Below are 15,575 nucleotides of genomic sequence, written 5' to 3'. Positions count from 1 at the left end.
CATATTCAGTTCCGACTAATGAATTAAACTTAACTTCATTAAACTATGAATCAGTGAAAGATTAATATTACATTATGGGTCAGAGAATAACAACTGTGATTCGTAACACTATCAGTATCTATTGTATTTTTATTAGTCAATGTTATAATTAAAAACACATTATCATTAATTATTTAAAATTACGTTACCCGTGTGCGAAGCACGGGCCAAATTGCTAGTTCAAAATAGTAACATATAAAAAATGTGTAATATAAAAATAAAATCGTTTTTCAATATTCATATTTTTAATATTTTATCCCGAAACGAAACAAGTAAACAAGGGGCCGAAGGGGTTTTTTAAAAGCCGGAGTTTTCGGGGGCTGGAATCGTAGTGTATAAGTGGAAGTGGATAACTTAACAGCGTCACATTCGTCAACTTGAATTCATTTCTCCAATGGCTTCTCCGGCCAAGAAGCTAATCAACAATCCTGAAGGTAATCACAATCATCATCTATTCACTCATCTGTTTACACATACATCGCCTGTATAGTAATGCTGATTAGACGCTCTTCGTAATCATGTCTCAAGCTCTCTTTCACACTCACTTTTTAATTCGCTGCATTTTGTGTACGGATTGTTTGTTTTTGCTTCGAATTTCTCGATTATGATTCGGTTTTAGTCGAATCGTGTTAAAAATACGATGATTATGTATACTGCTTTGTGTTGTATAGACAGCATGTAGAGTGATGGTTTGGAATCTGTTGCGATGCTTGTTTCGACGTTGTATTGTATTAGTTGCACTTTGCGTTATGATTGTTAGTTCTTAGGTTGCCTTTTTCGATTCTTATTCGGCGTAGCCGACAGTGTTTTGTTTGTATAAATAGAATGTATAGTGATGCTGACTATTGAGTAAATGCAATTAGTAATTGAAATTTTGTCGCGGTACTTATTTTTACCTTATATTGTGTTAGTTTGCTCTTATTGTCGCGATTGTTAGTTCTTTATTTGACCTTTTCGATTCTTATTCGGTATAGTCAACAGTTTTTTGTTTGTATAAATAGAATGCATGCTGCTAATTGAGTAAATGCAATTAGTACTTGAAATTTTGTCGTGGTACTTGTTTTTACCTTATATTGTGTCAGTTTGCTCTTATTGTCGCTATTGTTAGTTCTTTCTTCGACTTTTCGATTCTTATTCGGTATAGTCAATAGTGTTTTGTCTGTATAAATAGAATGTATGCTGCCAATTGAGTAAATGCAATTAGTAATTGAAAATTTGTCGTGGTACTTGTTTTTACCTTATATTGTGTCAGTTTGCTCTTCTTGTCGCGATTTTTAGCTTAGTTCTTTCTTCGGCTTTTCGATTCTTATTCGGTATAGTCAATAGTGTTTTGTTTGTATAAATAGAACGTATGCTAACTATTGAGTAAATGCAGTTAGTAATTGAAATTTTGTCACGGTACTCGTGTTTACCTTATATTGTGTTAATTTGCTCTTATTGTCGCGACTGTTAGTTCTTTATTTGACTTTTTCGATTCTTTTTCGGTATGGTCAGTAGAGTTTTGGTCATATAAATAAAATGTACAAGTGATGCTGACTACTGAGTAAATTCAGTTAGTAATTGAAATTTTGTCGGGGTACATGTTTTTACTTTATATTGTGTTAGTTTGCTGCATTTATTGTCGTGATTGTTATTTCGCTTTTGATTCTTATTTGATTCTAAGCCAGCTGTTTTGTGAAATTTGATCATAAGCATCAACGATTATGTTATAGTGGTTTGTTTATACATAAGGTATGTACAGTGATGCTGACTGCTGACTATATTGTTTTTCGTAGTGGCTCTTTATTGTGTTCTATATCATATCATATAGGTAAGCGTATTAGTTTGTCGCAGTTTGTGTTATGTTTGATCGTTCTTTGTTTGTCTTATACTGTTTGAGGTGAATTTTTGTCTTGCGCAGTTAGATAATTAAGCATTGACTATTGTTAAACAGTAGCTAGTGTGATGCTTGCCGATTCTATGTTTTTTTGAAGTGGAATTTGTAGCTCTCTCACTTGCAATACGTGTTACTATGTTATATCATATCAGGAATTGCTTCACGGTTTTGTTTTAGTTTGTTGCAATTTGTTGGTACATTTCTTTTTTTTTTTATTGCTTTTGTAAAATTATGCAATTAGGCAAAGAAAATGTGTATATTCTTTTGTTTAAATACAAATATATATAGTTATGCTGATATGAATGTAACGTCTCCCTTTCGCTATTCTTCTTTCCACATTAGATGCCTCTTTTGTTATAATTTTCAGTTCTTATTCACTTAGAGGTGACATCCTATTACAATATATGATACAGAAGTGGTAAATGTCTTTTACTTATGTTTAATATATCGGATTTTTCCTAATCAGTGGAAGCAGTTGTAGATTAGGATACAAGTTGTTGTGTTGATGTAGTACTTATCAAGTACTTAATACGTGATAGCCTGGAAGATAAAAGTAAGCAATCCTCTTTCGTTATCTGTTCATATATATGTTAAGCTAGTAGCTGATGTAGTTTGTAACTTCAGTAATAGAGATACATTTGCTCTAAGTGTTTTGTTGTCTATTCTATTAATGTTAGTCCTAATATTGGATTCAATAGTTTAGATTCACAAAAATGAAAGTAGAACTCCTTATATAGCATTTAGCATTCATTTTGTCGTTTCTGTGGTCAATTATTCTGGCTTCTCTGCAATCAAACATAGAGTTGCAAGCCTTTCTTTTCTTCCGCCACTAACTTGTTTTATGGCGTAATATTGATGACAGATGTAGTGACTGAGTTTATTGAGGGTCTTGTGGAAACTTATCCCGGATTACAGTATCTGGATGGCTTTCCAGAGGTAATATTACAGATCTTAAGAGCTTGTACCTATTCACAAATTGGATATTGTGATTTTGTATGTATCTTCTGTACTTTTGCTGACAACTATATACACATATATAGGTGAAGGTTGTTTTGCGTTCTGATGTTTCAAGTAAAACCAATGACAAAGTTGCAGTTATATCAGGTCTGTTGTCTAAATATGAATTTATTTGGCCTTGCTGGATATAGTTTAGGTTCATATACAAATTTTTTTGAATCATTGTTGAACAAAATGTTAACCTGTTTAGTCATGGTCACCTAAAGAGTATGTGCCCTCTAATTATTCTGCTTGTATTCAGACATGATATTTCAATCTCATTGTTACGAGTCTGAGATATCAGCACCAATATCCCGAAAATTTGAGTGTTGTCCATCTTAAGATTCTTAAATTAAAATCCCTTATAGTCCACGACCAGAGTCCATATCATTGTTACATATATGCAGATCAATCACTTTTTGCACTTCTAAAAACCGTGCATACATCAAGTGCACCACATAAGATCTGGCGTCATTTCTATTTATTGCTGCATGTGAATTTTACTTCACAGGTGGTGGAAGTGGCCATGAGCCTGCTCATGCTGGATTTGTAGGAGAAGGGATGCTTACAGCTGCTATTTGTGGAGATGTTTTTGCATCTCCACCAGTTGATGCTATTCTGGCTGTACGTCTCCGCCACTAAATCTAATACTCCCTCCTCCTCTATTTTGTCCGGTTTTCTTTTGTGGTCAGACTGACCAGTTTGAGATATAGGAATTGTTATGTGCTAAATTAAAGCTGATGATGCAAGATCCTGTGTAGGAATTTATCATTCTAATCGTCCTATTTGTATTAGTATATAAGATTATAAGTATCTTAAAGACAATAATTTTCATAAACATATATCTTATCAACATATTGCTAGTTAATTTTGTCCAATATTTCTAGGGCATTCGAGCTGTGACTGGTCCCATGGGGTGCCTCCTTATTGTCAAGGTATCGGTGAATTTTAAATATTAATAATCCCTCTATATCTAGAAACTTCGAATGTTTGAGTTTTTTGCTTTTTCTATCCGACATTTACCTAAATTATACACGAGGTTCACTTTCAACTGCTAGAAGTATGTGTTACAATTTTGTTTCAAAAGTCTCTTCCCTTAGAGATCAAGCATTTCTACTGATGTAGAAGGGTTGGTGGTGCCTGGGGGCTAGACTAGGATAGTTTAAAGTCAATTTTGGATCAACTGTTTACTCTAAACAATTTGTTCTTGGTTACGCCAGAACTATACAGGGGATCGTCTGAATTTTGGTTTGGCCAGTGAGCAAGCAAAATCAGAGGGCTACAAAGTAGAGGTAATATCTCAGTGAAATCTTGATTATTGATCATGAAAAGAAGATGATCTCTATAGATATTAACATTCCAACTATCTTTCTTATATAGTCATCTACAAATTTTAAACATATATTTTTTGATTCATTCATCCCATGTAGATGGTTATTGTTGGAGATGATTGTGCTCTGCCACCACCTAGAGGCATAGCTGGACGAAGAGGTTTGGCAGGGACAATATTGGTTCATAAGGTTTAATGATGTTCCTATTATTTTTTTCTGTAACTGTGCACAAAGCAAGTACATTGCTAGATCTTTCGCTATAGTCCATTATGACCAGGTGTGTATGCTTTATAGGAATCTTGTAATATTTGATATGTCCTTCAAATATTACGAATCTGAAAATTATCCTGATGAATTTTAACCAACTTGATCAAAGTAATACCTCGTTCTCAGCATTATATTGAGTTCAGAAAATATATATAATTTGATATTAAGGAATAAAATCACCGATTTTATTGTTTTAATTCTTGCCAAAAAAATGCCTATGCATTTGCACCAGTGGATACTAGTTGTTTTTTAAACATATAAGTTGATGGGTAGTGGTGATTGATCAAATAATTTTGGCTATGTGTTTACATTTGACTTCAGTTTTTTACTATTAGATTGTGCACGTGCAAATATGTCAAACTTTTCTGGATCCTAATGCCTACAATGGATTATCGTTCTTATTTTTTTTGTCTTACTATTTGTATATAATGTTCTCATTTCCAACTTTCTCTTCTACAAACTTAGGTTTTTAATACAATCTTGTATGATTCACTTTTGCTTTTAGCAATGGCCTACCATCTTCTGTGCGAAAATCAAGGGTTCTTTAGTTACTAGTACATGAAAGTTTGAGTTTTACAAAAAAATAGCAAGGAACTCCAGATTACTAATATTTGCTTTATTTTAATCACGGTTGGTCTAATGCAGGTTGCTGGAGCTGCAGCTGCTTCTGGACTTTCTCTTGCTGATGTTGCTGCAGAAGCAAAACATGCATCCGAGATGGTCGGGACAATGGGTGTTGCTCTTTCTGTATGCACGTTGCCAGGCCAAGTCGCCTCAGATCGTCTAGGACCCGGGAAAATGGAGCTTGGGCTTGGTATAGTAAGTAGAATTCCAAAGATGCCTTATGATTGTTGACCAAATTGCAGAAATCCTATGAAAGATATTTCTGTGACATTGTCTTCGTGAAGAGACCATTTATTGTTTAAATAGTTCCGTTTATTGGTTTACTTTATTATTGTATGTTTCTAGTTACTTTTATTGGTTTACTTTATAATTGGATGGTTACAAACAATGAATTTATTTCAGCATGGGGAACCAGGTGCTGCTGTAACTGACGTTCAGCCTGTGGATTCTCTGGTTTCTCATGTTCTTAATCAGATATTGTCACAGGTATGTTGATCGATTGACATAATATGTGGTCCAATATGCATAATTCTTGTCTCATTGACATGAGAGTAAAGGAGTAATTAAGTAGGAAATGAAGAGCATATATTTTTGATCACATCATATGACAAATATCTAAGTCTTAGTTCTGTCACTACTATAAATATGTGTGTTGACAAAATAATAATTTTTTTACCAACTATTGAAATTTTATATCTATTGTGACATCTTAAACCGAAAATCGTTTAGGATCAGTCGGAAAGAGTACTTGGTTAGTTTTGAGGATGTTAATTTTACACTCAAATTATCTTTTGATCTTTTACATAGAAACATCATTGAATTTATCCTTCTTATATACCTTTGTAGCCTCGGTCCTTGTGCAATCCTACCATACCCCTCCTGTCTTTCTAGTAGGTAAATGAGTTAAACCTATATACGGCATTGATCAGTAACCATGCCAGTCAATATCTTTGGTAGAGGTATATCCGTCAGTTTATACATAAGTTTGACATTGTGGGAAGTTGTGTGCTATAGCTATTAGGACTTGGGAGTTTGTCGAAGCCAAAGGAAACAAGATTTTTCGTTACAGTTCAATTTGTATTCACTCTGGGCAGCACTTCAAATCATCCACCACAGTACGTTTTTGTATTTTCAATTTACTTCGTGTTCGGAACAATATCTTTTTCATATGAAACAAATAGAATTTATTACTCTTTGTATACCTTTCTTTCCAGCAATTAGTTGTCACTTTTCAGTAGGTTTGGTTACATTAGGGTGCATAAACCTATCATAAGTTTAATGTCTTCCACCCTTTACTTTTCCCATGTTACTGGTTTCTTATTATTTTTTGATCATGCTTTCCTGATAATAGATTTTAAAGGAAGTTAGCAAACCAGTTTTTCCTTGGTCTGTTTTTCCCTTACCTATTGTGCTTGTGTATATTTCTGTTGTTTAAGGTTGTGCTCATTGAAATATTTTATCAGTCTTTGTTTCATCTGTAAAGCAAACTTTATTTATATGCTCCATGTTGTTCCAGTGTGCATGAGGTTAAATCTATTCTTAGTTTTTCAGGAAACCAACTATCTTCCTATCAAACGAGGGAGTAGAGTGATACTTATGATTAATGGGTAGGTCAAAAAATTTCCTTTGTCCTCCTTTTTATCAGTTTCATCACCAGTATACTGAGGATAGCAACTCAATGAGCATTCTTTTATGTATAGCTTACTTTATGTTAGTAAAATGTCTTGAAGCCTGGTAAAAAGTTTTAATGTAATAAAATAAGTCAAAGTTGGCTTAACAGCATCTCGTTGATTAGCTTTTCACAGAACCTTTTCCTTTTATGGTTGTTAGTGTTTATAGTGCTTCCATGTTTTATTATTACAATGGTAGTTCCTTCCTTTATGAATATCAGGATCTGCGGGCGTCATGCCTTCACGATGGTAGTTGAAAGAAGATGTAGTAAAAGGGTTGTGAAGTGTCTCGTTGTTTTTATCTTCATTGTTTAAGCTGTTGTGATTGTTGCATTTTCGAAAGAAAGATAGTAACTCATCGAAAGAAAGATAGTAACTCTTGTGTTAATGGTTGTATGAACAGGAGTGCTTAACTGAGAAAGTATTCATATCTTGATTTCTAAATATTTTCAGAATGGGTGCCACCCCAGTTATGGAATTGATGATTATAGCTGGAAAAGCTATTCCTAAAGTGCAGCTGGAGCATGGACTGGCTGTTGATAGGGTATACACAGGATCATTTATGACATCTCTTGATATGGCAGGTTTGTTTAATTTTACTTGATATCATCGCTTTTAAAACAAAAAAAAATCAAACAGCTAGTATTGTTTCTATGGAGCAGGGTTTTCTGTATCTATCATGAAGGTGGATCAGGCAATTTTACAGCGACTAGATGCAAAAACTAAAGCTCCACATTGGCCTGTTGGAGTTGATGGTTAGTGAAGACATTTATATTTTTTTTTCCATTCATTGTTTTTTCCTTCCCTCTTAGATTTTCTTTAAAATTCTGATACTTATAAGGGAAATTGAGGTTTTTTGTAAAGATTGCTCAACCATGAGGGTTGGAGGCAGAACTTTATATATGAGGAGCTTGTGAAGTCAATTATTCAATCACATATTACTTGAAAAAATATTGAGTAGTACATGAGAAGCTTATAAAACAGTCCTAGCGGCTTTTCAAATAGAATTCCTGAAGCAACAGAGCATAGCTACTGCCCTGTTAAGTAAATTAATTATTTAAAGGTGAAAGTTAAGTATCACATCACGAATGTTTTAAAGACAACCTCAGTACCTTCCCTCAAATCTTTCTTCATGCATCTTTTTAGTGTAACAAACGATTATTGAATAGTATGTCTGAAGCTTCTTAAACAATTCTTGCAGTTTTTTAATAGAGTTCTCTAGATGTTGCAGAAAATCCTGTTGATTGATAAATTTTAATCTGCTAAATAAATAAGCTGAAAATTGTGTTAAGGTGAATAATAAAGTATTACACTGCAAGCTTGCTAATTACTTTTACCTTTCCTTACAATATAATATTTGTGCGAGAAATGTTAGTAAATATGGTTTTGATTAACTTTCGCATTAAAAGCTGATTTTACTAAACTCTATCTATTCTAGGCCCACTTTTACAGTTCACGAGGTTTTATTTTTCTGACAATTAAGCTTATTATATATAAAAAAAACTTTTATTTGGTTATTCTTATTATTATCTCTCTGTCCAATAGAAGCAAGAAAAAATGGGGATATATATTCTTGATTCTATCTTATGTTACTCATGTCTTGTAGGTAATCACCCACCTGCCAAAATCCCTGTTCCTGTACCACCATCTCGTTCAGCGATAACTGATGAGGTAAATATGTTTTTGATTTTTATTTTCCACTTTACCTTCCTTTTTTTTTAGTATATAACACATAACAGAATAGTGCCTTAAATGAAATTAATCTAACATATGATCTTGTGACTCAAATTGCACTCTGTATAATGCCCTTGTCTTTGTTGATTAGAGTTTAGGTTCCTATAAGATATTGTCAACTGTAAAAATAAAGCCCTTCTCCTAATGTAACTATATTGTAGCCTTATAGTAAAAGCAGAAAAATGCAGTAACCAAGTTCATTTGTAATATTTCTGTTGTGGCCAAATAGGAAAAATAATGTAATTGATAATGTTTGGTAAAAGTAAGGATGCTAGATATAAACTAATTAAGATTTTTTTTTGTCAGGTACTAATTAAGATATTTATAGTTAAGAATATGTTGTAATCCTCTTGGTTTGAGTATCGATACGTTTCTGAAAAGAACAAAATATAATTTACCAAATAATACAGAGATCCTGCATTAAAATATTGAGAAACTTTTGCCACTCAAATTCCCTGGATTCTTCGTAACAAGTCACCTCAGAGAAGCTTTAGGAAATATACTTTTTGTAATCAACTTTTTAATCTATCTTACCATTACATTTTAAGTAGGTAAAATATGATGGCCTGTAACTTAAGAAGACGTTATTCCCTGACAGAACTAGTGATGAGTGCATACCAGTCCAGAATAGCATATACGGAAGCACAAAGACATGCACAAACAAGAATATTTTATGTTAGTTTATGTTATGGGTATGGGTTATTTCTTATTTCCTTATAATTTTTTATTATTTTGTAGACCTTGAGTCGACCACAACAGCTGAATCAACAAGGGCGAATCCTTGAGGCTGCTATTGAAGCAGCAGCATCTGCTGTTATTGATATTAAGGACAATTTGAATGACTGGGATAGTAAATCTGGTGATGGAGACTGTGGGTCAACAGTAAGTCGTTTAGTCATGGGAATGTTAATTCTATGCCCTGTTTGACCATTGCAGCATGTGTTCTATCTATCTATCTATATATATATTAATTGTGTTTATTGCTGATATGTCTGTACTTTACAGATGTGCAAAGGTGCAGTGGCTATTCTTGATGATCTTAAAAAGCAGTAAGCTCATATTTTATAAGCTAATTGGAATTCTCTGTGAAATGTAAAGCTTAAATGTGATGGGACTATGTAGTCAACTTGTTATTGTATGCAGTGATTCGTCATGATTCAGACAGAATACTAAATACGAAAAAGAAATTGCCTTGTAATTGTTTTGCATAAACTAAATACATCTGCAAAGATTGTGTGCTTCAGCAGCAAATTTTTAGACATATATTAGCTTGTTTCATTCTGATAATTTCTTGTATGTGTAATTTTATCAGCGTGGAAGTTCTTGTGCTACATTAGCAAGTCATGTGATTATAGTCTCAAGATCCCTTATTGTCAGTGGTTCTTCAAGTTCCATCATTAAGCAAAAGCCGTATATTAGGGAAACAAGAAGTTGAGAGTACCTAAGTGATAGGATCACCGACCACTTGTTACATACATAATTTCTCGGTGTCACTTAAGATGTAGAAGTGCCTAAGCTTTAATAGTGAAGTACCACGGGCGCGTATGCTTCATACAATCTACTGTTCATGGCAACTCGTAATTTATTGAAGAGGGGATTGTCGGGAGTCCTATTTAGCAGTTGTGTTGAGGGTTCCTGCGATGCAGGCTTACTTATTGAAATTGATATGAAATATGATAAGCTGTATTTTTTGAAAGTTGGTAATCAGTGTATCCCTTCATTTATAGAATTTGTTGTTGATACCAAGAAATGTGCCTTTTCAAAATCTTTTGGTGGTATTAAATAGTAGGTTGTTTGGATATTAATTATTTAGATTTTTACAGTACAATTAGGATTCAAGGAGATACCGAAGAAGGTGGCTTACTTATTTGTTGAGTATAACTATCAAAATTTCGAACCCTTTTTAATTTTTTTTTCTGTTTGTAAATTCCAGCTATCCCCTCAATGATGCTGCTGAAACAATTAATGAGATCGGATCCTCTATCAGAAGGGTGATGGGCGGAACCAGTGGGATTATGTAGATGCCATCACTAGCTTTTGTATTTAATTGCTCAATTTCCTGTGCACGTTTGTTTGTACTTACTTTCAATAATTTCTGAAACAGATATGATATATTCTGCAAGGCTGCATATTCTAATTTGAAGGCGAGGAGCGAATCAGTCATAACACCACTGTCCTGTAAGATTAACTCCCTGTTAAATTCAAGCTGAGCACCTGTGTGTGAATATTATTATTTTCTTGAACTGTGCTACTGTTTCAGGGGCTGATGCTCTGGAATCTGCTATTGCTGCAATCAGCAAATATGGAGGTGCCAGTGCAGGGTACCGCACAATGCTTGATGCTCTTATCCCAGCAGCTTCAGTTCTGAAAGAGGTCCTATTTGATTTATAATGGATTATTCTGTTTATTGCTTACCTTTAGTTGTTAACTGATATTCTCTGCATAATCAGAGATTGACCGCTGGGGATGATCCTGTTGATTGCTTTGTTCTCTCATCTGAAGCAGCGTTATCTGGAGCTGAGGACACAAAGAATATGAAGGCACAGGTGATATTGTACTCCATAAACTTCCTTGTATCTCTGAGTTTCTTGCAACTAATATTGATTGGAAAGTTCGAAATAATATAATTATATGAATCAAATGCTGAAGCGTCCTCTCATAATACAAGTAAAATAATCCCTGAAGACTATGTTTGTATATGAGGATTATATAGATTTCCGTTACTTGATCCTTTAGAGTAATCCTATGGACTATTTTTAAACACTCTTTTTGTAGTATATAATTAATCGCATCATCTCCTGATGTCCTACTGATTTCATTAGGAAAAACTAAAAAAGTATTCGAAAGTTGATTCATAGGATAGCTCTACAACTAAATATATTACATATTTATAGCAAATTTGTTACTAGTCAAGGGTTTTAATAATTATATCAAACATAAATGGCCCAAACTTGTATTATTTTCCATAGTTGAGATCCGGATGGTCATTGTTTCTGACGTGGATAGCTGCCTGTCTTTAAATCTATGCAACTATGTTTTAATTATTTATTCTTTTGAATGGGCTATGTTTTGATTTAGTAAAACTATAACTAAAATGGGAGTATGAACTTTACAAAATTCTATCCAAAGGATCAGGGTTCTGGCAAACCCTTCAGAAGTAATCACACTGAGAATGTTAGCAATATACTTGTGTATGAACCCTCTATTTTATATTGTTTATTGTGTAGCTGTACATGCAGAGGCATAGCTACATGTAACTATAAGAGGTCATTTGAACCCACAATTGTTTTAATGTTATATTTATTATCAAAATAGTTGTTGAACCCATATAAAAATAGAAATTGACCACATAGTCAATAATAAAAGCAAAACAAAGCTCAACTCCAAGTTTTAAATCCAAATATCTAACATATTCAAAACAGGAAAAGTCGTCAAGGACAATATGGAACTGTGAATACAGCTCTTTAGTAATTTTTGTTTAGTTGCTTTCTCGTAAAAATATATTAAAAAAGACCCCCATAATTTCGTTTCTGTCTATGCCGCTGTGTACTTGAACCTAATTTGTAGCATATTGACAGTGGTCAGTCCACATGGTTTTATTTGGTTTAAATGGTATACTTCATGACTACATATTAAATCATCAACTGATCAATTATGTAATTAAGATTTATTTGCGCTGTGTGCAACCTGTTGTTCCTTTTCAGTAACTAAAAAGATTAGCAATTTTTGATTTTTTGTAGGCTGGTCGTTCAAGTTATGTTCCTGCAGAGATCCTTGCATCAGTTCCGGATCCAGGAGCCATGGCTGCAGCTGCTTGGTACAGAGCAGCAGCCTTGGCCGTGAAGGACATGAACTAATTACACCTGAAGATTTGAAGATTTTAAACATAGTAATTTTGTGTTCGTAACTTTAGTTAGTCGGGGTTCTCCGCTTTATGCGTTGTGTGTCAAGCTGTGAGAAAAAGTTCGCATGTCAGAGTTTATATGAACAAACAAATGTTCAGGAGTTTTGATGTTTCATATATAAAAGTATGTGAAATTGTAGGCTTTTACATTGAAAATCTCCAGGACGGGGTTGTAACTTTGGTTGGTCATAGTTTAATATATGAATTTGTATATTTAGACTCAGAGTTCCGTTTTTGTTAACCATACTTTTTTCTGCTTTTGTTTTTGGTTTTGTTGAAAAACTCTGTGCGTTTCAACCATCTGAATACTTGAATAGCCAATTTTATAAATCATGGAAAGAGCAGAATAACGCTGCTTTATAACAGATAATATCTTCATCATAACGCACTCCATCCGCGGGTAACACAGCCTTTACACATTACCACTTTTTGTACCTGGACTCCGTCTGCAGCTGATAACGAGGTTCAACCCAAAACCCTAATTTTCCATCAACCACTTCTTCTCGATTTCGACTTCCTGGACAAGGGCTGAACTTAAACAGGTCGCCTTTCACCAAGGAGTAAACACTAACGCACCCGCTTCTATCAGTACGATAAATCTTGCCGGGCAGTACCCCATTCTTTCTTGCTTCCTCTCCGTCGGCTGAAATCGAAAAGGTGTTGCTGCTAACATACAATGCTCGATGGCCTAAACTTTCCAGACGTACCCAAATCTTGTCAGCCTGATCAAATATTCTTACATAACCTAACTTCTCACAATCATCATACCCTCCATTCAACTCATCATCATAGAAATATACGAGTCCCAGCTCTCCATTCAACTCGAAAGCTTCGTACCCTGTATTGCAGTGAGTGATTCCATTCAACAAATTTCTCACAGCCTTCCATTCCTGGAGAGCAACGTTGTATGACGCCACTTCGCCAACAGAAGAAACAAAGTAGAAACTTCCGCCAAGGTAAACAGGAGTGCTACCAAAACACATGTAATTAATATCCCCTCTGTCATATTCTCTGCAAGTCCATTCTTTATCTCCCTGACAACACGTGCTAACTGTAATTCTGTTATCAATATCAACGTCATAATGCAAGATCAAGAACACGCAATCTGGCAAACTAGGATCGCTGGAGAATGCTGAGACGAATCTTGAATACTGATGACTCTTCGAATGGACAAAAGTAGGGAGTTTGATGATATCCTTCGTCAACGAAGAGTACAACAAGAAGCTCGTGCTGGTAGTACTGCACCAATTTATCATCGACAAAAATAGCCAACCAAATTTGCACGTACAATAAAGGGAATCCGCAACAATACAAAACCTACCCAAGTCTATTTTATCAACAGAGAAGGGATTAAAATCGGATGATTCATAGAACTGACACTGCAAATTTCCATTCTGAAGTTTCTCAACACTTGCAAAACATGGTAGTGAACCAGATGGCGCTTTTCGATATTTATCAAGATACAGCCATCTTTTGCTGATGCCATTAAAACGAATCTGATCAGCAAAACATAATTTCTCCATTGTTCTCCTCGACAGATTCATCAGAAGCTTAGACAACAGTGATAATTTTTTATCTTCACTAGTCTTTTTCACCGCCTGCTGATTCTTCTCCTTTTCAACCACTGTGAAATCTTCTAAATAAGAAAATAAACTCACCATCATTCTTTGATAGTTTTATTTGTGTTCGCTGAATGAATATAATAATATAAATTTAGAGATACAGTTTCCTTTACCTGATGGAATTCGTTTTCTAACAAGAGTTCTCCTATGAGTTTATGACACTTTCTTCTTATCTTCTTAGATATAACTTGCAAGGATTTCTTAATACATATCTTGAATTATTATTATTATTCTTAAATTAAATTTCGTTTAAATACTTCATTGCAAAACATTAAATTTGTTTCACCCCGTAACTAAATTTATTACATGTAGAAACCCATGACTACGTTGGCTTTAGATTACAAGTTCCCAGTTCACACTTAATTCTGTCTCAACGTTTTGGAACTACATTGTAAGATGTACTCTGTATTTTCTCGTTTCTTGGAGCATAAGAAATTAGGAAGAGCAGGAGATGATGTGAGCAATAAGAAGCTGAAACTTTTTGGTGCAGAGATCGAAGTGATGTGGTCACTTTGGCCTCAACTTCACGACGATTCGTTGAGGGACATCATGAGCAGACTCAGTTTTGCTGATCAGGCTCGATTTCGTGCAGTCTGCAAGTCCAGGCATGATGTTGATCAATACGAAAAAGCGCCTTCCTTACCATGGCTTGTTAATATTGCTGAATTCTGGAATAATGTGTTAGAATGTCGGTTATACAAACCGTCGATTCTAGTCCTGTCTCTGTCGACAAAATAAATTTGCATGAATTTGGTACCGTCCCATATACGTTGTGGACTGCAGATACCATCTGCAATTCATAGTTGGCTGTTTTTCTCCGTAGAGCGGCTGTTTGAAAATCGTGCAAGTTTTTTGTTATTTTCTCCTTTAACGAAAGAGGTCATTACACTTCCATGTTACTCGATTTGAAAAAACAATGTAGCAACTCGTGTGTACTAAAAGCATTCTCCACAGAGCCTGATTCCCCGGATTGCGTGTTTATAGTTTTGGACAGTTGTGTATCTTCCCGCAGGATTAGCATTAGAACTTGTAGCCGCGGAGATAAAGAATGGACTGCTAGAAAATTTGTTCTCCTACACATTTTAGTATGACTTGGTGAAGGGCGATTTATATTACTTTACACTTTACTCAGGAATCGCAAACTGGAATAAAACTTAGAATGACAATGGGAAATTGGCGTTTTGCGTTTAACCTCCTGATCATCTTGCAAATCAGAAACACGGGAGAGGTACTAACCAATGAATCAGACCTTCTGTTCAGTTACTTCAAATATATTCGATAGTAATCAACCAGTAGAGCAAAGAAGGTAAGGAAAAGAGACGTGAAGAAATCTTCCCAGGAAGAACAATAGAGCATGGAAACTGAAAACGCGGATTCGTGCCACTGCTCACCCCTTTCAAGTCCTTTCTGTTTCAGTAAGTTATGCTCACGTAATATTCAAGGAACACGAGAGTTGTTACACAAGCTTTTAACGTGCATTATTAATCCACACAACAATTATTGAGAGAGAGA

The 15,575-nt window shown here is 34.6% G+C and overlaps 1 protein-coding gene across 1 annotated transcript; it reads left to right on the top strand.

Annotated features, from left to right (window-relative positions):
* Positions 1 to 314: 314 nt before the first annotated feature.
* On the top strand, positions 315 to 12,664 carry LOC108215128 (putative 3,4-dihydroxy-2-butanone kinase). Its single transcript, XM_017387481.2, has 20 exons — positions 315 to 473; positions 2,778 to 2,851; positions 2,956 to 3,019; positions 3,423 to 3,535; positions 3,799 to 3,846; positions 4,132 to 4,203; positions 4,342 to 4,431; positions 5,155 to 5,328; positions 5,536 to 5,619; positions 6,685 to 6,740; positions 7,257 to 7,387; positions 7,466 to 7,558; positions 8,410 to 8,474; positions 9,276 to 9,419; positions 9,543 to 9,586; positions 10,471 to 10,554; positions 10,642 to 10,715; positions 10,798 to 10,910; positions 10,988 to 11,083; positions 12,278 to 12,664. Exons 1-20 carry the CDS (start codon positions 434 to 436, stop codon positions 12,392 to 12,394), a joined length of 1,776 nt encoding a protein of 591 aa, XP_017242970.1. The 5' UTR covers positions 315 to 433; the 3' UTR covers positions 12,395 to 12,664.
* The last annotated feature ends 2,911 nt before the right edge of the window (positions 12,665 to 15,575 follow it).

This window comes from Daucus carota, chromosome 3 (assembly GCF_001625215.2).
Source record: "Daucus carota subsp. sativus chromosome 3, DH1 v3.0, whole genome shotgun sequence".
NCBI classification, from domain to species: Eukaryota; Viridiplantae; Streptophyta; class Magnoliopsida; order Apiales; family Apiaceae; genus Daucus; species Daucus carota.
Note: the sequence above shows the minus strand (reverse complement) of the source record. Positions and strands in the feature narration are given on the sequence as shown.

Excerpts from the sequence above, each read along its gene's own strand:
- LOC108215128 (XM_017387481.2), top strand. The coding sequence starts at position 434 with ATGGCTTCTCCGGCCAAGAAGCTAATCAACAATCCTGAAG. Across the intron at positions 7,388-7,465 it reads GACATCTCTTGATATGGCAG|GGTTTTCTGTATCTATCATG; the intron begins GTTTGTTTAATT and ends TCTATGGAGCAG. Across the intron at positions 8,475-9,275 it reads GTTCAGCGATAACTGATGAG|ACCTTGAGTCGACCACAACA; the intron begins GTAAATATGTTT and ends ATTATTTTGTAG.